The sequence below is a fragment of the Schistocerca cancellata genome, chromosome 1, assembly GCF_023864275.1.
Source record: "Schistocerca cancellata isolate TAMUIC-IGC-003103 chromosome 1, iqSchCanc2.1, whole genome shotgun sequence".
Lineage (NCBI taxonomy): Eukaryota > Metazoa > Arthropoda > Insecta > Orthoptera > Acrididae > Schistocerca > Schistocerca cancellata.
Genome location: NC_064626.1, coordinates 879,055,080 through 879,079,860, shown reverse-complemented (window position 1 = coordinate 879,079,860; position 24,781 = coordinate 879,055,080). Strand labels below are relative to the sequence as shown.

The window sequence follows — 24,781 nt, the reverse complement described above, 5'->3', positions numbered from 1 at the left end:
AGTTGATCATACATGCATTTGCCCCTTGGTTCACATAATTTTAATATAATTTTTCATTACCTAATTTATGTTCACATAAGTGCAAATATTCCCCCAACTCAATTCAAGGATAAGTGCCTTCACATAATATAACAAACTGATCACACCCATTATTGGTTTCCAAACATGCACTTCATCTTGGTAACCATGTGCTGCACAGTTACCAATGACAACTCTTTCTTTCTTACTCCTGCAGTAACTGAACTCTTTCACAAGTTCTTGCAGCTCATTTTCATCTTAAAACTAAATGTTAAGAACAATTTATTTCTTGAAAATAATTTATTAAGAGTAAAATATATTGCTTTGTAGGCCCATAAGGCAATCACCTGTTCTAATATCTTCTTGTGTACCGAGTTCACTTCCATATAATCACCACCACCACTACTATTACTATACTATGTTCAAAATTACTTTAAAATAATACACCAACAGGAGCACATGGAGGTGCATAGCAAAATTGCCATATCCCACATGGAACACAACCTGGAAGGTATCTTACCTGTGGTTTCTTGATTGCCCTTGGTAGCAAGTCACCAGATGTCCATCACCTTGCTGTGATTTGGTTGGTTGACGAGTTCTTAAATAAAGTATGCAACACAGTGTTTAGTTAATTTGATGGGTTTTCACACTTATTATCACTCATAGCAACATGTCATCCAGAACACAAAGCATAAGCAGTCACTTCCAATAAACGATGAAAATTTGGAAAGTGACAAAATTTTTACAGGACACTTTCACAAGCAAGTTCTGATAGATGAATATTATGAAGTTGGTTATGATCGTAGAGTCATTGAAAACCATAGATTTTCTGAAGCTGATAGGGTGACTCCTGTACATAATAAGACAAAAAGAATGGACAAGCAAAATTACTGACAAATATCCTTCACATCAGTTCGCTGGAGAATCCTTGAAAATATTCTCAGTTCGAACATAGTAATTTTCTTGAGACCAAGAAGCTTATGTCCACAAATCAGAACGGCTTTAGAAAGCATTGCTCATGCAAAACTGAGCTTGCCCTTACTCACATTATATACAGTGAATTATGGATGAAGGGAAACATGCAGATTCCATATTTCTAGATTTCCAGAAAGCATTTGACATGGTGCTCCATTGTAGACTGTTAATGATGGTACAAGCATGTGGAATAGGTTCCCAGATATGTAAGTGGCTCGAAGAAGTCTTAAGTAATAGAATCCAGTATGTTGTCCTCAAAGGTGAATGTTCATCAGAGACAAGGGTATCATCAGGAGTGCCTCAGGGAAGTGTGATAGGACCACTGTTGTTCTCCATAAGACTGCAGAATGATTCTACTGCTGCCAACATTCATTTTACCTAAGAACCATGAAGATAAGATCACAGAGTATGTATGTAGCTATAGATAGCAATACGTAGATGTTAATGTTGTTGACATGGAAAAATTAATAAAATGACTAAGTCAGACTTTAACATTGAGAAATTGACTGGTTGAGAGCTAGACACGGACACTTTACAGTCTGGTGTTGTTGTGACAGTTTCCAAGGAGAGACTCACAGTGAAGTGGAAACTGTGTGTTGTTAATGAGAGGAATGACACTGAGTTGTTGCTCAGCTGAATTATACTAAAATTGGTTTTAACACTTCAGCTGACTGGCAGTGACGTTGACTAGATGCTAGCTTAATATGGACTGAGGATTCATTGTCTGGATGAGGTACATAACAACAGGTGTATGAATATTTTGTTAAGTTTAAAATAATGCAAGACACAGATTTAACAGTACTGTCAATCTATTTAGCCCATTAATCTTCCTTAACTCTACATTAAATGATAAGAGAAATATTGAAGTTCAAGGTGCTGTTTGACTGATGCATTGTATACCTACATGGCGGATTACTTATTTTCATGTAAAATTTTGAGGTTCATAATTTCTTTAATTTACACGATTTCTTAATCTGTGGGTTATTTTGGTAACCAAAATTCAAAAAAAAATTAGGGTAACCAAATTGTAACGTTAAATCTAGGAAATAAACAAGCTTAAGGGCTCATCTGATCAAAGTATTTTTTGGTGTGTCTGAACTTTAAATTATAAATAATTTCTAAGTTACTGATTTTCCTGACAAACTAGACTGATTATCAAGAGAGTCAGTTTAGGGCTATCTATTCAGTTACATCTTTTTCTGTATAAACTGTTATCAGCTCACACAATTATCCTGATCACATGACCTGGGAATAATTTCAGTCATGAATTTATTGTAAAAGTTTTGTGGAAAACCAACTATACCGGTACCATTAGAATCAGCAGATTGCACAGTGTAAGGTGGATAATAAGATTACATAAAATACTGTATAAACAACAATTTGACAATTTTGTGCACACATGGTTTGTGCACTGCATGTATAACTGGAATCAGGATAAAGACAAGAAAGAAAATCAGTTATTTCAAGGCGTAGTAGTTTATCAAGTGGAGTAAACCCACTTTGCTATGTTTCAACCCCTAATCTTACATTTCATTTAGCTCACAAACTATTCAGCATGCAAAGATGCAACTGGAATCAATGTATCCTGGAAGAACTGTACTATATTTTCATTTTAGTTGAATTTACAGCAACAAATCCTTAAGATTATATATTGAATATTCGTCAAAACGTATATTCTTATGGTGTTACCAAATGCAGGAAACTTCTGCACTGTTGAAACTTCAATTAAAAGAACATACTTTTTTCTCCTCCAAACTGAAATTGTGTCACAGGTCACCAACACAAAATAATTTTAGTTAAATATAACTCATAACACTCTGCTCACATATCACGAGCTAAGTGGTCACACATTTGGTTTAATTATGAGGATCCATGCAATCCACACCTGTGAATGATATCCTTGTTGACACAGTAGAACCACCAAAAAGTACAAGGAGAAAAGAAATGTGAATAGATTCATACTGAGACAAACCTACTGAGACAAACCCCACAGACAAGATACCCCTTAATCAAGAGATAATAAAGTATTCATCAGACTTCAACAACTTCAGTGGAAATGGAAGAAAGCCACAGATTATGAATTTGCTTACGTGGTGGACCTTGTATGATAATAAAACACAGCAATATAAAATATATTCCTTTTTAAGAAAATCTTATGACAAGACTCTTCAAATTTGAAGGCTGCAAACAATGTTTTGCTCAGTATAATCTGCCTGTGTTTGACACAGATCTATACAGATAGATCAAAACCTGTTGACAACACTATACTCTCCACCCAAGCAGGCAACAACCTAGTATGCGGAAGCTATCACAAGTAGGAAAGCAGTAATAAATGGAAGATCTTACTCACGGAGCAGTATGGTGATATTAATTGATTCCTGAAGTTTACCAAAGAGTTTCAAAAAACCAAAAATTGAATAAAATAGTGTCACCTATACTTATATAGTTATAGACATTATTAACAAAGTCACTATGAATTATGAATAGGAAATTAAGAATAGTGATGATCCCCCCCCCCCCCCCCCTTTCAGATACCAGGGTGCAATAATGTTTTTCATCTTTCATAAATGACATAGTGGACAGATTAAACAAACGAGAAATGGACTTAAGCATAATATTAAATGATAGGCTTTCTTACCAGAACATACTGTTATTCAATGAAAAAGCAAGAAACAATTGGCAGATACTATAGTAAAGGATCTCACAAGGACTGGATTATGGCTGTCGGCAAACAAAAAAAAAAAGCATATGCTTAAATTATGGGGAATTTCCTACCAACCTGTTCTGAACAGGATTGGAGAAATTTTCATTGTGTGAAGTATGCAATAAAGATGATGTGAATCACCTAAAGTGCATCCAAAAGTCCATACATCCGTAGATCAAAATATGATGATGTATATTGGAGCACCTTCATATAAAAGCTATGTAACCAGAGGATCTGTTCGAGTGTTACCATGCCTTACAGAGAGATCTATCTCCATGTCCTCGTCAATGTCTTGGGGAACATCTCGGAAGTTGTGCTTCAAAAGACAACATTTTTGTGCATGTCTTAGTCTTTTACTGATGTTGAGCGACATGGGACTTAATATTATCCATATTGAATTGCCTGGAATGATATGGATCAAGCTTCACAATGGCTATTTCAGTATTGGTGGAAACACTTGTGCGTAATGGGGATTTCCTTTAGGCCAGAAAACAATATTTCCCCCAGTGTGGGCTGTGATATATCACAAATTCATCAGGAAATTATACTCTTAAACAAGACATGACATTTGGAAACTGATAGAAAGCACAGCAGGCTGTAACTGCTCCATATCATTTTAAAATAATTCATTCATAAACAATGGTCTATCTTTTTTTTCATTGCCAGATCTTTTTTAATGTGGAATTGTATTGTTAACCATGTTCAGCTGCTCAATTTGAAAATAGATTTCACAGGAGAGATTCAGTTGAGCAACAGAGGCACATTTTCTCTAGTGTTTTCTTACATCCACTATCTTTGACACAGCCTGGAAATCTCTAAATGCATCCACTATCTCTGTCATTATTTGCCCTGTCTATGGATTTTCATGCACCCACACACATGCCACTACTCACTCCTCAACACTATAACTGTGTCTGCTCACATCAGCCATCACTTCACAACTTAATACGACACTGATAAAAATGCCTGTGCTCAGCTTGAAACTAGGATACCAATAAAACAACTATTTATTTCTCCAATCATACAAAGTCAAGAGGGGTACAGGGACCTCTCCGATACCCTGCACTATTTTCATTCACCAAAGACAAGGAGAACAAAAATATTTTATCTGAGCATTGGTTAAGGCAATTGGTCCTCTTCCAGAATCGGCTATACTCTTGCTGACAACCCAAAAGAGAGGACTTCTAATAAATGTTAGGTTCAATCTCTTTACTATATGTGATCCATCTATCTAGAGATACTGTGTACGTGGTGTGTAGGTATTTTGTATCATACAATTACTCTACACATTGTTTTCTACTGTTGACATGTTTCAATCATTTAATTATATCTTAATTTTTTGTGTAAATCAATATTAACAAAATTCATAATAGAATAGCCATTAAAATGGTACTTACATAGATGTGCTGCACTGCTGCATGGCTATAGGCCAATTGGGAGTCACATTCTATGGAAGTAACGAACAGTTGTTAAAACAACAGATTTAATAAGGATGATAAGTTATTCATCATCAAATGCTTTATTAGAACTGTACAAATCATCTACCTCAAAATTATTTACATTTAAAACCATTATTTACAATGCATACAGGCACACAAATACAGTGAATATTTCTTAGGGCATTTCATCAACTGAAATAACATCATAACAAACCTCAGAAGTATCTAAGGTGAAATACAACAAATTGCTGTGTGTACTCTAGATAAAAGTTGACATTTCAATGCTTAAGTAAATTAAATATTCTACACTACGTACTCTTCATTTCACAGCAGTATTTTTTTTATTTAATTGACGCTGATGATAATATAAACTGCTAATAATATAAAGATGTACAATAAATTTCAGTCTTGTGTACATTGTTTGCCATCTTGTTATCAACAAAACTGAAGAGCAACCCAATTCTTTCTTGTATGAACTTTAAATATGCGAGGTGCATTCAAGTTCTAAGGCCTCCGATTTTTTTTCTCCGGACTGGAAAGAGATAGAAACATGCGCATTGTTTTAAAATGAGGCCGTGTTCATTGTCAATACGTCCCAGAGATGGCAGCACCGTACGGCAGATGGAATTTTACCGCCAGCGGCGAGAATGAGAACTGTTTTAAATACTTAAAATGGCGACGTTTTCCTTACTTGAACAGCGTGCAATCATTCGTTTTCTGAATTTGCGTGGTGTGAAACCAATTGAAATTCATCGACAGTTGAAGGAGACATGTGGTGATGGAGTTATGGATGTGTCGAAAGTGCGTTCGTGGGTGCGACAGTTTAATGAAGGCAGAACATCATGTGACAACAAACCGAAACAACCTCGGGCTCGCACAAGCCGGTCTGACGACATGATCGAGAAAGTGGAGAGAATTGTTTTGGAGGATCGCCTCCAGAGTTGGCATTTCTGTGGGTTCTGTGCACACAATCCTGCATGACGACCTGAAAATGCGAAAAGTGTCATCCAGGTGGGTGCCACGAATGCTGACAGACGACCATATGGCTGCCCGTGTGGCATGTTGCCAAGCAATGTTGACGCACAACGACATCATGAATGGGACTTTCTTTTCATCGGTTGTGACAATGGATGAGACGTGGATGGCATTTTTCAATCCAGAAACAAAGCGCCAGTCAGCTCAATGGAAGCACACAGGTTCACCGCCACCAAAAAAATTTCGGGTAACCGCTAGTGCTGAAAAAATGGTGTCCATGTTCTGGGACAGCGAGGGCGTAATCCTTACCCATTGCGTTCCAAGGGGCACTACGGTAACAGGTGCATCCTACGAAAATGTTTTGAAGAACAAATTCCTTCCTGCACTGCAACAAAAATGTCCGGGAAGGGCTGCGCGTGTGCTGTTTCACCAAGACAACGCACCCGCACATCGAGCCAACGTTACGTAACAGTTTCTTCGTGATAACAACTTTGAAGTGATTCCTCATGCTCCCTACTCACCTGACCTGGCTCCTACTGACTTTTGGCATTTTCCAACAATGAAAGACTCTCTCCGTGGCCGCACATTCACCAGCCGTGCTGCTATTGCCTCAGCGATTTTCCAGTGGTCACAACAGACTCCTAAAGAAGCCTTCACCGCTACCATGGAATCATGGCATCAGCGTTGTGAAAAATGTGTACGTCTGCAGGGCGATTACGTCGAGAAGTAACGCCAGTTTCATCGATTTCGGGTGAGTAGTTAATTAGGAAAAAAATCTGAGGCCTTAGAACTTGAATGCACCTCGTAAATCAACATAACTATATTGCTTTTAGTTATCATTCACCTTCTCAACACAGACAATAGTCTCAGGAACAATGTAATCAGTGTGCAATTGACTTTTTATTAGTTTCTACAGCAGATTTCACCATTAATGCTGTAGTACTGTACACATTGCACTACAAAGTTATAGCTCACAAATCACAATTAACTCAAATATGCGTTACAACAACATTTGTACGTATTTGATAATGTAATCAAAAATGTGGGGATATAATAGCATGCTACAGTATGTGTTAAATCCCAAATAGGAAAGTTCTGCCTATAAGAGCTGATAATTAATATTCAAGTGAGAATTTTAATTAATAATATAAAAACAAGCCAATGTTGTCACTCCAAAGTTGAGCTATATGACTTAGTATGTTTCATTGGACGTACCTCAACGCACATAACTTCTGCATGACAAGCTGCAGAAGAAACTCAACGAAGCAGCACACAGTCAAAAACTGTGAAATTTTGACTGCCTTTTATTTCTTTGAATTTTTGTGATTGCTGTTCATTTCATTTTATGAAAGGATCCATTTTTAAGTGCTCACCTAGCAGATACAGCCACCTTCTACAGCACAGTTTTTAAAGTCAAATACAATAAATAATTCTATTGAAAGTTTTCCTGGCAAGAAATAGAACTGACGCTCTAGCACAAGCTCTAAATTCTGATTTTTCAGGAATTCTGTGGCAGAAGGAGAGAACACAATCACAGCAAAAAAGGCAACCACATCATAAACATGAAAAACAATGTGATTTTTCAGTACCTCCAGATGTAGATGATGTGGAATTAATTTGGGACTGTAAAACCAGATCTTTGTGTTCAATGTTAATATTTTTCAAAACAAAATACACTTTGAATAGAGTTATATGACCATAAATAATTAAATTAATTTCTCAAGAAAATAATACCTACATAGAGAAAATACTAATAAAAGAAAATTCTGAAATCCCACGTGGCTTAACACTGCACGATTACACTGCTAAAATTAATAAGCTCCTGTTTCATACAGCAGAATGACAGGAGTGTCGAATCCAATATTTCCATGCGGCCTGCAGAAAATTACTAGGATTACTATGCAAGTTCAAAGTGCAATATCAGATTTTTTCAAAGTGCAATATCAGATTTTGTTTGATTCAGCATAAGTATATTACTTGATGATAGAAGGCTTGTGGCTTAAATTAAATGCAATAAACAACATTTGTGAAGTGATACAACAGTTCATTTCTGACATTAAATAATAAAAAAATCCCTTGCATCTCACACACACAATCCACACTCTGAAAGTACATTAATTTCATAACATATTGTACAATAACACAAAATAAATGGCAAAAGTCAACTAACAATTAAAAAGAAAGTCACACTGATACACAGAATGAAACATCAAAATAGCACGTACCTTTCAAGTTAAATGTTTATCAACAGTACAAAATCACATGTCGTCATCAAATACTTCGGGAAAATATTTGTAAATGTTCAACATACAAGAAACAAAACGTTCATTTACATAATACATCAGATCATACCATCACTGATGAAACAAGTTCAAAGTAATACTACTGATTGTGTTTACATTCGTTCGAATAGCCAGTCTGTAGAACAGGTTTAAGTACAATTCAGAATCATAAAATAAATGTTCCTGTAGAGTACACAGTAAAAATGATCTTGCTCAACATGCTTTCACTCAATCACCAGTCTCATCATGACCAAACTATGAAATTTTGAATTATGAGATCGCAAAAAGTGAAAACACTCACGAAAAAAGTAAGTATAATTGTCTTCTGGATATAAATCTACCAAAAGTTTTGTGGCAGCTGGCCCACAGGAGGTGGAATGCGGTTTTCTTTGAGGATTTTCTGCAAGAATGACTCCAAACGGGCTACAGGTCCTCCAGAACTTGACAACTAAAAACAGAACACAAGAAAGCTTTTAAGTTCTTGCAGCTTCAATGTGAAGACCAACTTCTACAAATTATTGCAACTAATAATGTGCACTTGAGACTTTGATATTACAATAAGTGTTTTTTTCTTAACGTGACAACCATCTGCAAAAGGACATTTACTAAGGTTCTGTTAATATTCTTTTTAGGGTTAGCTTACAGTTCCACAATTGTCAGAACAAGATAATGACAGCCATATAATTGCTCATAGGCAAATCTGATTGTACACAATAATATTTTGATGAATACTCTACCACACCATGTCAGGCAAAAACAATGGTTAATAAATCACACAAGAAAAGCCTGAAATATTAATAATACAATAATGTAATCACAAGCCTGTGTTTAATAAAATTGAGCAATGAACTATAAAAAAACCTAATATGAATTCACAAACTGATATTCTAATTCTTTTGAGTGCATTTCAAATGCCTGTGATTAACAGTTACAGATTTTGGTAAAATAAAAGTTTCTACATTCCACAAGCACACGAAACCTTCAGTACACATCTTATAACACTAATTACACAACCAAGCAAACTTCTATTTCATGTCTACTGTTTATGTTAACAGCTGTTATATTACATATTGAGCGAGCAAAATAAAACAGGCCCAATTTGTCCAGACTCTTTTTCTACACATTTATGAATAACTGACAGTAGATTAACAAATCTGGGGCAAATACACACTGCACAAACATCCTTGTACAGATTCATGAAGTATCTGACATGATACTGACACCACAAGCAGTACAATCTACTAACCTTAATGGTCACCCGATCAAGGTCCCTGTGATTTTTGCCGTTGGCAACACTTTAAACAATATTTCTGTCATAATAAATGTTCACTTTGCAGCGAAGTACGTGCTGACATAAAACTTCCTGGAAATCGAAACTGTGTGCCGAACTGAGACTTGAACTCAGAGCCTTAGCCTTTTGTGGACAAGTGGCCTACCAACCAAGTTGGACAAGTGGCCTACCAACCAAGTTACTCAAAGATGACTCACGACCAGTCCTCATCTCCTACCTTCCACACTTCACTTCATAGATGTTCCACTGAAAAATCTGCAGGACTAGAACTCTTGGAAGAAATAATATGGAGGAGACAGCTTAGCCACAGCCAGAGCTGTTAACAGAATGAATCTTCACTCTGCAACAATGTGTGCACTGATATGAAACTTCTTGGCAGATTAAAACTGTGTACCTGACCGAGACCAGAACTCGGGATCTTTGTCTTTCACGGGCAAGTGCTCTACCAGTGAGCTACCCAAGCGTGATTCGTGATGTATCATCACAGCTTTACTTCTGGCAGTACCTCATCTCCTACCTTCCGTACTTCAGGAGAAATTCTCCTGCAAAACTTGTGGGACTAGCATTCCTGGAAGATAGAACATCAGTGCACATTCCCCTGTAGAGTGAAAATTCATTCTGGAAACATCCATCAGGCTGTAGTTAAGCCAGCTCTCCACAATATCCTTTCTTCCAGGAATGCTACGCCCACAAGTTTAAAATTCAGAAGTAAAGCTGTAGAGATGAGTCGTGAGTCATGCTTGGATAGCTTAGTTGATACAGCACTCTCTAGCAAAAGACAAAACCCCAAGTTTGAGTTATCACACCGTTTTAATCTGCCAGGAAGTTTATTTCAGCCATTCTTGATGCAGAGTAGCTACACATGTCTCATGCTTTAATACACTGTGCACAGCAGGACACTGAATAAAACATTCGTGATCGCTGGCAGTGTCCTCTCTGATCTGCCAAAGGCATTCGTGTAAATCACAGCATTGTTTTATTTAAAATAAAACATTACGAAGTAAGTGGAAATGCTGTAAAGTGGTTCCAATCTTATCTCTATGACATGAAACAAATGGCATCATTAAAAAAGAGTTATCTATTAAGCTATCAGTTATCACCCAACTGGGAACTCTAGAAATGCCAACTGAATGTTGTTTGCAGATGACACAAACATTGCAATAAATATCAAATGAAGGATAGTTTATGAAAATGCAGCAAATGAAATTTTCATGGACGTTAAAAAGTCATTACTAGCAAGTTCCTTGTTACTAAGCTTAGGAAAAAGAAATTATATGAAGTCTGAAACTTTTTAAAAAGTTTCCTTTCAGCATCTCTTCTATGCTAATAGTAAAACTGCAAAATCATTGTGTCTGTTTGAACATGCTAATCTTTAAAACTACTAGATGAATTTTCATGGTGTTTTGACATGAGCAACATATAATCACAACATGGAAAGTGCATACTATGGTTTAAAGTTTCTTCTAGCTCAGTATTTTGGATGTTTAATCATCACTAAAAAGCAATAGATAGTGCAGTTTTCCGTTTTTTACCTCAGTGACAGCTATATTTTCCAAAGTTTACCTCAATGACAGAATTAAGCACTGCAATCATATCTATAAGCACAGAAACTAACATTGATTTTACTTGGTCAGGATATAAGGATTTACTGACTGATTTGTGTAATAAAAACTTAATGACATTGCTTTCTCATCTTTCGAAAGGTTTTATTTGTATTTTTCGCCAGGAAAAATGAATTTATTAAATTTTCTTTGAGAGTTGGAAGCCTACTCACTACTTTTTGATTTCATTTTGTTCACGAATAAAAATGTCTAGAAAATTATCACGTCTTTCTGAATACACAAGGACAACTAACAGACCATGCGGTCTCAAGAATCTAACAAAGATAGTGGTGTGGCTGAGAACATCAGACTTTACCTTGCTGTTTGGAAGCTTCTTCCAAAAGCAAGGTGTGACCCAACTCTGACTGAGAGCATCATACATTATCCCACCCCTCAGAAAACTTCATTCACAGACGCTTAAAGCTACTTCTCTCTAAGGTAACTTCATAGAAGTGGAAATTTTGATGACAAGTGGCACAGATGAGCAAGTATTTATACCCCAAATTCTGCTTATTTTGAGCTATTTACCATTTCGCTTAAAATGTATTCAGTTTCCGGTGAGCTTAGGCTATGCCATGACCATAAACAAAACACAAGGCCAGATGTTGCGTGTTGCGGGCAAGGATCTTAGTGTCAGTTGCTTTTCAAATGATCAGCTCTATGTGGCCCTCCCCCAGGCGAAACTCTTCTTCATTCATATCCCCACTCATACTATTTCAAACAGTGTACAAAGAACCTCTCTAGCTCAAAATAAATCTGATACATACAAAGTCCCACACGCAGCTATAAACAAACACTAGGCAACACCGTGTTTCTCAACTAGTGCCTAAAATATGATCACAAACAGATGGAAGAGGTTGACAGTGTTATTTTTAAATTCTTAGCATTACAATCTGATGATAAATTCAACTGGGAGCAGTATACAACAACACTGGTGCAGTCCTGAAACAAAGCAATGCTGGAGTTGTCAGGCATTGGTATCATTATTATTATTATTATTATTATTATTATTATTATTGTTGTTGTTGTTGTTGTAGTTGTTGTCGTCATTTTCTGTCCGAAGACTGGTTTGATGCACCTCTTCTCAGTGGTCTACCCTGTACAAACCTCTTCATCCATGCATAACTATACCAAACTACATCCATTTGTTCCTTCTTACTGTACTTGAGCCTTGGTCTTCCTTCACAGCTGCCTTTGTACATGCACTACTCTCCATAACCAAACCGATTATTCCTCGATGCCTCATGATGTGTCCTATCAACCGATTCCTTCTTTTAGTCAATTTGTGTCACAGATTTCTTTTTCCCCTAATTCAATACAGTATTTCTTCATTAGGTATTCAATCTTTCATCTAATCTTCAGACTACTCCTGTAGCACCACATCTATAAAACTTTTGTTCTCTTCTCGTCTGATCGGTTTATCATCACCTTCAGGGAATATTTCTTACCACTTAAATTTACATATGAGATTAAAAAATCTGTCTTTATTTTGGAAACATTCTTCTTTCTATTGTCTATTGCCAGTCTTCATTTTATACTCTCTCTACTTGGCCATCATCAGTTATTTTGTTGTGCAAATAAGAAACCTCATTCACTACTTTTAGTATCTCATCTCCCACTCTAATTCTATGAGCATCACCTACATTCCATGATCCTTGTTTTGTTTTCGTTGATAGTCATCAGATAAACTCTTTTAAGACACTACCCTCTCCATTCAACTGCTCTTCCAAGTGCTTTGCCATTCCTGACAAAATTACAATGACAGTGGCAAATTTCGAAGTTTTGCTTTCTCCTACATGAACTTTCATTCCTTTTCTAAATGTTTCCTTGATTTCATTCATTCCTTTCTAAATGTACAGATTACATACCATCGAGGAAAAATTCACTCCCTTCTCAACTCCTTCGACTTTTATAACTGCAGGTTTGTTTCGGTACAAGTTGCAAGTTAATCTTTCTCTCCCAGTATTTTACAATGATGAACCAAAATGTTATAATCATCTGCTTTATAGTGTGTTGGTCCAGCACTGGAACACAATACAACAGCAATTCTGAGTGTCATAGATTCAACAAGATCCTGGTAGTTTTCTGGAGGTATGTGGCACTAGATGTTTACACATAGGTCCCAAAATTCCATAAATTATGGGCTGATGGATTGTGACTCCAGTGCTGGCACCATGTAGTGTCCCAGGTGTGCTCCACCAGGTTCAGATAACATGAATTTGGTGGGTGAAACATCAATACAAGTTCACTGGCATGATCCATAAACCACTGTATGGATGAATCTGACCTTGTGACATGGAGTAGGAGGCTGCATAGCATCATGCTCAACAATGTGTCTCAAATGATGTGCTCCGCACCACTGAGGTCTGTCTTTAGATCTCCCAAAGATCAATGCCTATCCTGCTTCACAGAGCAGGCAGGCCTCCAATCTTCACTTTCTGTGGTGAGGCACGAACATCCAATGCTTTTTCACCTACCATCCTTCTACTACTATCCACAGATGCTCAATACAGTAGCTAATGAACAGTAGACCAGTTTCACTGTTTCTGAGATACTCGTTCCCAGGCACTGAGCCATCAATACGCCTCCTGTCAGTCACTTACGTCAGTGGATTTCTCCATTTGTAACCTGTACCATTACTAAAATGATTTCTCTTTCTTTTCTGCTCAACTTATATATTTTCCTTGCCATTCTCCATGCTTTCAACACAATCAAGCAGCATTCACTCTTATGGTGGGCAGTAGTGATAATGTTTTGTCTTATCAGTTGTGATATAACGTATCACTCTGGGAGAATGATGTGTAGCTCTATGTCTACCTATCCACTGAATGATGGTTGCAATAATCAAAACCATACTATAATTTAGTTGTTATGAACAGAAAACTGTTTGTGGGTTATTGTCATTTGTTTTGCACTTTGTACTACGGATAAATGCCACGTGTCTGCAAGGTGGGGCTGTGGTCACAGTTTCTCCACGAGTTGCAGTATCTGTGTGAGGTTTGTGTAGCCTCTGTGAATTGGCGTCACAGTCTGGAGTAGCGTGTGAGCCTCCGACACTGTGCCAAGGCACTCTGGTATCATGGTTGGTCAGAAGAAGTCTAACGATCTGTCAAAAATGCCATTCAGATAATGGTATGAGTCAAATGCACAATCTCAAACTGTGCATACAAGTGATGTTTCCCTCTTGATAAATGTCGAAATACAATAAGTGAATGTGCATTAGGATGCAATATAGGCATATGTTGAATGAAGAAATATGTTTTCTGCCGGATATCAGCGTCTTCCAAACATGATATTTCGACGTCTCAGGGAACACCTGATGAAGACGTCAAGTAATGACATCAAAATATCGTGTTTGGAAGACACTTATATCCGGAAGAAAACCTGATTTCCACGAGATGTCATCAAATCGCCGGGAAAGTCTAAGAAATTACAAGAAATATGTTGTATTCCTTCACAGAAATTTGAAATTGCTTGAAGATTCTAAGGCTGTTCAAGAACAACTGCAGTAGTGATGAAGTCAATAGAGCTGTTCCAATACGGCCCAAGAAGAAAATTTATTATAGGTGTAGCAATTGAGGACTTCAAGATAATGACTAAATTTGAATCTGAACACAAATATGTTACAAGTGTGAACACTGCATTCTGGTACACTGGAAACAAGACCCAAAATCATTTGTGCTGGAAATTAAGATGAAAGTTGAAGACGAGTCCGATTAAGTATAAACTAAGACGAAATTGATATTTTAACTGAAGATTTATCGATGACTATTGCTGTTGTCGCTAGCAACACAGTCAGTAGCAGAAAGCTGCAATGAAAACAATAAATAGTTATATTTACGAAGGTAAAAATATTTCAGAAGAAATGAAATGTTGATGAATGATAAGTAAATTCAGTGACTATAGCTGCATTACAGAAGGATTAAAGTCTCTACACGCGCGCGCACGAATTTTTTTATAGCTGTGTATCTAGCCCCATACCACGTAGCATCTAGCCTTGCACTTAATGTTTATGATGTCATAGCTTCTGAAATCTGTGTCATACAATGACATAAAATTCTGAAGGTACATTCAGCAGCATATGTGTAGACTGTCTGTGTAATTTATTGTAAATAGAATTAATAGCAAAGAAGTAATAAATTTACCCGCCATGCACCGTATTATTTAGAGTATCATATCTCCTGAACTATGTGTCATACAATGATATAATTTTGCACTTACATTCAGTGGTATATGTCCACACTGTCTGTAAAATTTCTCATGAATACAGTTAGTAGTAATGAAATAATAAATTATAGCATTATGCCACGAGCAGTATTTTTGCTGCATGAACAGCGGAAAAGTAGTAAGCAATAGACCTTTTTCTTTTCATCATTCCGTAGGGGTTGTCAGCGTCAAATTATTTTGTAAGGATTTGCAATTATGTGTATAGTTTGTTGCAAGTCGCTAAGTGTCCTCACCCTCGCATACTGGATGAATAAAGCCTGGGAATTTACATGGCATGGGCTATGCTTCTTTTTCATCCCCACCTCTTTGATAGATGGGTGGTTCTTACCCCCACAGCAATTGTCACCTGAAAGTAAACTATAAGTGTATCATGTGTGGTTGAAATCAGTCGGGTTCAGGTGAAACAGCCAATACAACTCCAATTACAAGGTACTACCACAGTCTAATTATGTTAGACTGTGGCACTGCAATTAGATACATGATGCAAACACTAAATTATGTTGGCAACCCCATATAACAACTGAGTAGCACAGAGTAACAACAGTCTTGGACCCATTTGGAAATGAATAGCACGTAGAAGAAACGTTTCGCCAACAGCATTTAAAGTTTTGTATGGGTGGGTTTGGAGATTTATGTAATGAAATAATTTACCTGTTCAGCAGAGAATTAAAACTGCACAAACTGCCTAAAGCTTACAAAAACTGTTTGATATCTTTTCAACATTACATGATCCAACTTTGACAACAATATTTATTTGTGTTTCCAAGTACAGAAACCAGACTAACTGCTGGACTATTTTGATATGCCAAACAGCAGTACAGTAAAGAGGACCTAATGTAGGGAAGCATACATACATGTGGTGCTGCAAATCAGTGGTACACATTGATGCTGAGCATTATGGCTGATGAATGTAGATTGCCACTGTATGTTTTTTTTAATAGGAAAGCCCTACCCAAAGGGAGAAAGTGTCCCAGCTGGTACTAATGTAAGAGCTTGTGCACTGCACTGCTGTAACTTGTGATGTCATTAATTTTAACCCACAATATACAAGTACATGTCATTTCGAAATTGACTTATAATCTGAGGAAACATATCTATTAAGCCATACCCTGATTTTTCAAGCCAAAATTTAAGGGAAAAAGTGCAACCTATATTCGTGCAAATATGGTATAGTTACAGCCTAAGTAAAAGATGCATTTATTTCTAGAAACTATCACATTTTATGTCAATCAAATTTCTTTAGATGCGACAACAGGTGGAAGTCAGAGGGTACCAAATCTGATGAATACAGTGTTTGCTCTAACAAGTCATGCTTCAAATGTGCCAGTTTTCCCACTGTCAATTAATGAAACACACATAATAAGACTGTTTTGAAGCTGCAGAAACCTTTAATGCGGCAAATTAGATGGTGAATGTTTTGAACTGGGATCACTTCGAATACTGCAAGAGGTCAGGCCTGAACTATGTCATTAACAACACTCTGCTAACCTCAACAAGCAACTGAGCGGTAGCCATCCCCGAATGCCTTGTGTTCAGTGTTTGCGTGTTGTTTTCTTATTTTGAAAAAAGAGAAGCGACTAACCCTGGTCTATCACTGATATCCACTACCACCCTTACAACACCAGGAGAGATCAGCGATCGTTGTAAAAATTTATAAGTCCAATTGTAGGCTGCTGTGCTGCTATAAGGAGGGGGGGCTGGTTTCTGTGCACCTCTTCAGTGCCATCTGATGGTCAAAATTCTACGTTGTTTACACTCTCAGCTATTTGCCACTATAGCCAATAGCCTTCGCATTCTGCGCTATAGTGGCTGGAAAACGAAATTTGTAACTTTTCTCGACTGTGCTTAAATCCCTCCCCTGAAGTAAAAATCGAATTACTGGACATTCAGTTCTACTTCTATGCTAAGTACCTTGTCAGTACAATTTGTAGCATTGTCAGACATGGGTCGCACAGCTATGAATGCCCACGAAATGGCAAAATTAATATTTTTCAGATTTTGTAATCATCAAATTGGGCAGAGAAAGACAAATACTGTCAAAAAACACCTTAATTCGGCAATGCATTCAGTTCACTTATGGGAAAATGCTATTGCTTTTCAACAGAACATACATTCTTGAAAGCTGAAATATTGCCAAGGCAAGAAAATAAAGGCCATTTCGGAACATAAAGTGTTGAAGCTTTTGCAAAAGCAAACAATCCAGTCAAAATGTTCCCAATCCGTACTTTCTTTTTAACAGTCGGTTTCAAACAACTAAGGCTTTGTTCATCTTCACTCATTATTCCACATTCCACGTGGGAAAAATATATCTAAAAACAAAGATACTGTAACTTACCAAATGAAAGAGTTGGTATGTTGATATAGACAACAAAAAACACAAACACACAAATTTCAAGCTTTCGCAACCCAAGGTTGCTTCATCAGGAAAGAGGGAAGGAGAGGGAAAGACGAAAGGATGTGGGTTTTAAGGGAGAGGGTAAGGAGTCATTTCAGTCCCGGGAGCGGAAAGACTTACCTTAGGGGGAAGAAAGGACAGGTATACACTCGTGCGCGCGCGCGCACGCACACACCCACACACCCACACACACACACACACACACACACACACACACACACACACATATAGACACAGGCAGACATATGTAAATGTCTGCCTGTGCCTGTATATGTGCTGATGGATGTGTGTGTGTGTGTGTGTGTGTGTGTGTGTGTGTGTGTGTGTGTGTGTGTGTGGGCGCGCGCGCTGGTTTCCCCCTAAGGTAAGTCTTTCTGCTCCCGGGATTGGAATGACTCCTCGCCCTCTCCCGTAAAACCCACACCCTTTCGACTTTCCCTCGCCTTCCCTCTTTCCTGATGAAGCAACCTTCGGTTGCGAAAGCTTGAAATTTGTGTGTGTTTTTTATTGTCTCTATCAACATACCAATGCTTTCGTTTGGTAAGTTACGAGGGCAGTTCAATAAGTAATGAAACACATTTTTTTTCTGAAACAGGGGTTGTTTTATTCAGCATTGAAATACACCAGGTTATTCCCCAATCTTTTAGCTACACAACACTATTTTTCAACGTAATCTCCATTCAATGCTACGGCCTTACGCCACCTTGAAATGAGGGCCTGTATGCCTGCACAGTACCATTTCACTGGTCGATGTCAGAGCCAACGTCGTACTGCATCAATAACTACTTCATCATCCGCGTAGTGCCTCCCACGGATTGCGTCCTTCATTGGGCCAAACATATGGAAATCCGACGGTGCGAGATCGGGGCTATAGGGTGCATGAGGAAGAACAGTCCACTGAAGTTTTGTGAGCTCCTCTCGGGTGCGAAGACTTGTGTGAGGTCTTGCGTTGTCATGAAGAAGGAGAAGTTCGTTCAGATTTTTGTGCCTACGAACACGCTGAAGTCGTTTCTTCAATTTCTGAAGAGTAGCACAATACACTTCATAGTTGATCGTTTGACCATGGGGAAAGACATCGAACAGAATAACCCCTTCAACGTCCCAGAAGACTGTAACCATGACTTTACCGGCTGAGGGTATGGCTTTAAACTTTTTCTTGGTAGGGGAGTGGGTGTGGCGCCACTCCATTGATTGCCGTTTTGTTTCAGGTTCGAAGTGATGAACCCATGTTTCATCGCCTGTAACAATCTTTGACAAGAAATTGTCACCCTCAGCCACATGACGAGCAAGCAATTCCGCACAGATGGTTCTCCTTTGCTCTTTATGGTGTTCGGTTAGACAACGAGGGACCCAGCGGGAACAAACCTTTGAATATCCCAACTGGTGAACAATTGTGACAGCACTACCAACAGAGATGTCAAGTTGAGCACTGAGTTGTTTGATGGTGATCCGTCGATCATCTCGAACGAGTGTGTTCGCACGCTCCGCCATTGCAGGAGTCACAGCTGTGCACGGCCGGCCCGCATGCGGGAGATCAGACAGTCTTGCTTGACCTTGCGGCGATGATGACACACGCTTTGCCCAACGACTCACCGTGCTTTTGTCCACTGCCAGATCACTGTAGACATTCTGCAAGCGCCTATGAATATCTGAGATGCCCTGGTTTTCCGCCAAAAGAAACTTTATCACTGCCCGTTGTTTGCAACGCACATCTGTTACAGACGCCATTTTAACAGCTCTGTACAGCGCTGCCACCTGTCGAAAGTCAATGAAACTATACAAGACGAAGCGGGAATGTTTGAAAATATTCCACAAGAAATTTCCGGTTTTTCCAACCAAAATTGGCCGAGAAAAAAAATGTGTTGCATTACTTATTGAACTGCCCTCGTACAGCATCTTTGTTATCAAGTTTACAGAAAACCACACACTGCAAAGCATTTTCTTAAAAGCTGGAACTGCAACTGCTTATGGATCAAGCACATATTTTCATGGCACTGACTCACTTGTGACTTCCCTTCGCAGAGCGAGGAGAACAGGGTATGTCTGTAATCAGCAAACATAATTCTTAAACTGTTGGTAAAAATATACATCACAGAGCTGATAGAAAAGTATACACATTGGCAAAATTATTTTTAATTAACAAGTCTGCATTCTGATTTCACTGACACACAGCACGTAGTAAAGTAGAGATCACTTTGTCCCCCCAGCGAGTCAATATTATATAGGAATTGCTCCACTTTTCCATAAGGTCAGAAAATTTTGATCAAAAACTGATGCTAGGTTTCTTTTGTGAACTTTGCACATTTCGTGGCTGTTGTGCCATTCCACTAATTGGTTAACATCTTGTTGTATTTGTGGACCAAATCTACCACTGACTTCTTGGAGACAAACAAAAACTGTTGGTAACAGCTTTCCTAGAAGTTTCAATCTCTACTAGGCAGTACGTGAGGTGTACAGCAACGTTAAAAAGGTTGCCTCTCCCAATGCTCACATTAAAAAAGTGACTGTTTATGTGTAGAATGTTTTTTGCGATAGATTTCATGCTGGGGGATTCACTTGTTCTCTTGAACAGTAAAGACACACATCAAAGCGAAAATTGAAATATCCGAATTTATAAAAGGTTTCATTTTCAATTCTGTTAATTAGACAAGATATCTGATGATAAAATCTTTTTTTTTTTCTTTTCTTTCATATGTCAATGATTATATTTTATTTTACAATGTTGAAAAAAATACTGATGTCACAGAATTCTGCATGGGGGTAAAAAAAGAAACTTAAGACTGGATTTGAAAAGGGAGCACAAAGATTGGAAACAGTGCCCACAACCACTGTGCTACTGACTTACTTGATTTAATGCTGCACAAGTAGACTGATGAAAGTTGCATAGGACCACTGATCGTTATTTTCTCAATTCCCCTTGTCAAATATCTTCATTGACCCATTACCCTTCTTTGTTTTCACAGTTCAGAGATATGAACCTCTCACGCATCTGAGAATAGTTTTGGTGAAATGAAATCTCCTTGCTTGGCTCCTTTCTGAATTATAAGGTCTAATGGAAGCTGTAGCATTGAAATTGTTCACTATACCAAATGTTGAGTTGGGAGGAGTCCTTTTTCTGGCAGATAATGTCAATGTGGATGTGGAGGTGGTGGTGATGGCTAATATAGGCTGAATCAATGCCTGGTTTTTGAATGACTATTATTATAGATCTAACTGGTGCTAAGTCAAAAGCTTCTCAAAATCTATGATTCCTAAACAAAGCATCAATTTGTTCTCATTAAACTGTTTTACAATTTTGTTCATGACCTGGAAGTGGTCTACTTCAACAAGCACCTTGTTTTCTGCTGCTAATTACTGTGCCACAGACATCTATTTTTAAACACACTTTATGGAAATCATATACACCAATGTGCAACTGTCTTGGAAGCTTTCTGCATAATGGGTTATTTAAGGTGTTACCTTTTCAATTTTTGGGAAATACTCCTTGCATATGACATGCAATAACTTCTGGAACTGCTTCCCATAATACGAGTACATTGCATTGCCGGCCACCTCAAGAAAATCATACAACAGTGTTGCACTTATATCTGGCCTTGGATCTGTGAAAGGGAACAAAATAAACAATTCTAAACTTTGCAGCTTTGAGTAAAAACATGTACAATTTTTTAAATGACTTAAAGGAGCCGACAGGCACACGCAAAAGAAAAAGAAAACTCTCTCTCTCTCTCTCTCTCTCTCTCTCTCTCTCTCTCTCTCTCTCTGTCTTGCTGGCTAGAAATGCAGAGCGGAGGAGTGGTAGATGCATGTGATGACACAGATACTGGAGATGGTGGGGTGCAGTGCACAACATTGGTGACTCAAGCATGGACTGGAGGGAGGGGGAGAAAGGAACGGGTTAGCAGAGATTGAGGTCAGGAAGGTTATGAAAGTGAAGGATGTGTTTCAATGGTTACTTTCATCTGTGCAGTTTGGAAAGACTGGTGCTGGAGGGCAGGCTCCAAATGGCCTCGGCTGTGAAGCAGCAATTGAACTCGAGAATGTTTTACTTAGCAGCAGATGAGAGTTACCCTTGCAACACATGCTTAACTCCTGTAACACCCCACCCCCTTGCCTCAATCTCCACTAGCCCACTATCCCTGTCTCCCTCCAGTCCATGGTTCCAAGTCCCCATCATGGTACACCGCACCTCACGACTTACAGTATCCATGTTATCATATGCTTAGCCAATGCACCTGTCACTCCTCCCTCCCAATTTATAGCCAACAGACCTCTTGTCTTCCTCCGAGGTGCTAGCTATCCATCACCAATGTCTCTTCCCGCCTCTCTCTCCCACTACCCACCCCAACTGACACAACCCCCACCCTACCCCAGTCTGCCTGCCAAAATGCAGTTGCAGTATTGTGTGTCCAGGTGGCACAATGGAGGGGGGGGGGGGGGGGGGGGGGGGGGGGAGGGAGAGAGAGAGAGAGAGAGAGAGAGAGAGCTAAAAATGAGAAATTTCTGTCAAAGCATATTTACTTATACAAATAATATTATGAAAAGGAAAGTTGCTACTCAACATATAGCAGAGATGCTGAGTCACGGACAGGCACAACAAAAAGACTGTCACAAATAAAGCTTTCAGCCAGTAACGCCTTTGTCAAAAATAGATTACAGACGCCCACGCTCTCTCTCTCTCTCTCTCTCTCTCTCTCTCTCTCTCTGTCTCTGTCTCTGTCTCACGCAAACGCAACTCACACAAACTGTAGTCTCAGGCAACTTCCCTTTTCATAATATTGTTACATTCCAGCCTGGATTTTCCATTTTTTGTTTTTACTTGTACGAAGTTGCGCAAGAGGAGGAAGCTGAAAGATTTAAACGCGCAGGCACACATTCACACAAATCATTTGTTCAGTATCAGAGGTTCACTTAAATGCTAAGCAATTTCCAAAGATAGTACTGGGAGAAGACCAACATTTACATTCAATAAGTTAGCATGAAAATGAGAATAATCTGCATTCTGTTGTGTTCATCGATTTCATTTGAGAATCATAATGGGTAACATTAGAAAAATTTCACCTTTAATAGTGGCAATCGGATGGTCCATTTCCCCATTTCCCTAATGCACTCGGTATGAAAAAGAAAAGGAATGAGGAGCAGGAGGAGATAAATAGAGGTTATTTATGTGCTTTAAGCCCAATTTTTAGAACATGAAAAAATACTCTGCACCCACATAAGCCCTTCCCAAAGCTGTACTAATATTAACATTGCCTGATATTAAGGCATATGGTTCATTTCTGATGTGAGTGAATAATGAAACATTTTAGGTAAATGAAACAATTTTTTTTAATGTTAGGTGAAAGGACTGCAACAACTGATCACTGTAGCATTAAAGTGACATACAAAATACCTGACCACAGATTGTAATTCAAATAAAAATGGGAGATAGAAGGTAGTAATGACATGAATACCTGTAATTCATAGCTGAATAACAGTAAAGTGACAGCTGGTAGCATCTAAAATGCCTATATTACATCAAACACTGTGTATATTTTAGGGAGATATTCCCCAATCAACAAATAATTAGGCAACATTGAATTACCCATATTGAGCAGGCATGCAATCCATCTCCAAGCTTTTGTCAGACCATGTGGATGTAACTTCCCCTTCTGTCGCTGCCTCAATGGGGTAATCATGATGGCTGTGTACAACCGCATTATTCCTGACATCCGTTTCAAAAATTTGTCTTGCTTCTCCACTTCACCATTTTCACTGTAGTGATAACCTAATGATCTATGAACATAATAAATTATCAATTATTCTACAGAGCTAAATGCACAAAGGGAAGCTAACACACACAAAATTCTACACTAAACATTGATATAATAAAGCAGAACAACAGAAATAATAAAAACTTATAAAGTCATGATGGTGAATTATAAGTTCAAAATGTGTATTGTTTGGTAGTGGTCTACGTATTTCTGTCTTAATGGAGGTGAGCTCAAACAGCTTTCTAAACATTACTAACAATATGAGATATTCTTTGAAAAAGCTTCAAATACAATAATTTTAGCTCCACTATTAAGTAAGTGACTGACCCCTTTATCAACAGCTTCCAGGACTTTCCAGGGCATCACACTTCATTAGTATTGAATCAAAAAGCTGCTTCCAGTCATTTCCATAGTTGACTGCTTCTCATCATCATCATCATTCTTTGCAATAATAATCTACTTCCTTTAATCCCCCAATTGATGAAAGAATTGCTCTTATATTCCATGTAATTACTGTATTTCCACAATTCTTCCATCATTTTTATAGCTGACTGTTTCTCAGCTAGGCACGTAAATGTGATTTGCAGAGTATCCTTGTAGATGTAGATTCTTTACAATAATAACCTGCTTCCTTGGATCCACCTGGTTAATGATGGAATGGCTAATATATTCCATATATTTACTTTGGGGCCATGCTCATTGTATTTCTACAATCCATCCATCATTAAACGCTTACTGCTACTTGATTTTTGCTTGTATATCAACAATAAGGTAAGTATAATGGCTCAGATATAACAAAGTTGGGTACTACTAATCATGCTGTTTAGAGTTAATTGAAGAACACATTCTGTATTCTGATGAAATAAAATATCAAAGTCATTATTTCATAATTTCTTTTTTATTCAAAATGTAACTAGTTTCTGGTATGTCTACCCAACATCAAATAGGTGCAATTACATTAGTGACACATCAGCTGCTTTGCTCTGAGAGATATATACTTATATGATTAATGCCATTTTGACTGGGCAAGAATGGGTGAAATTTGTTAAGAAGCTAAGTGTATACTATACATGTGAAGTTATTTATTAGCAGACAAGACAAAGTAATGGGATATGCTGGCTAGC

General features: G+C 38.0%; 1 protein-coding gene across 1 annotated transcript in view; it reads right to left on the bottom strand.

Annotated features, from left to right (window-relative positions):
• Positions 1-6,069: 6,069 nt before the first annotated feature.
• The window catches only part of LOC126190432 (mRNA export factor Gle1-like), a 114,736-nt gene continuing 96,024 nt past the window's right edge, over positions 6,070-24,781 (bottom strand). Inside the window, exons 10-12 of the mRNA XM_049931021.1 lie at positions 23,489-23,679; positions 21,367-21,506; positions 6,070-8,841 (exon numbers count right to left, since the gene is read on the bottom strand). Coding sequence (XP_049786978.1) covers positions 8,731-8,841; positions 21,367-21,506; positions 23,489-23,679 — 442 coding nt within the window. The 3' untranslated portion in view covers positions 6,070-8,730. The remainder of the gene's footprint in view (positions 8,842-21,366; positions 21,507-23,488; positions 23,680-24,781) is intronic.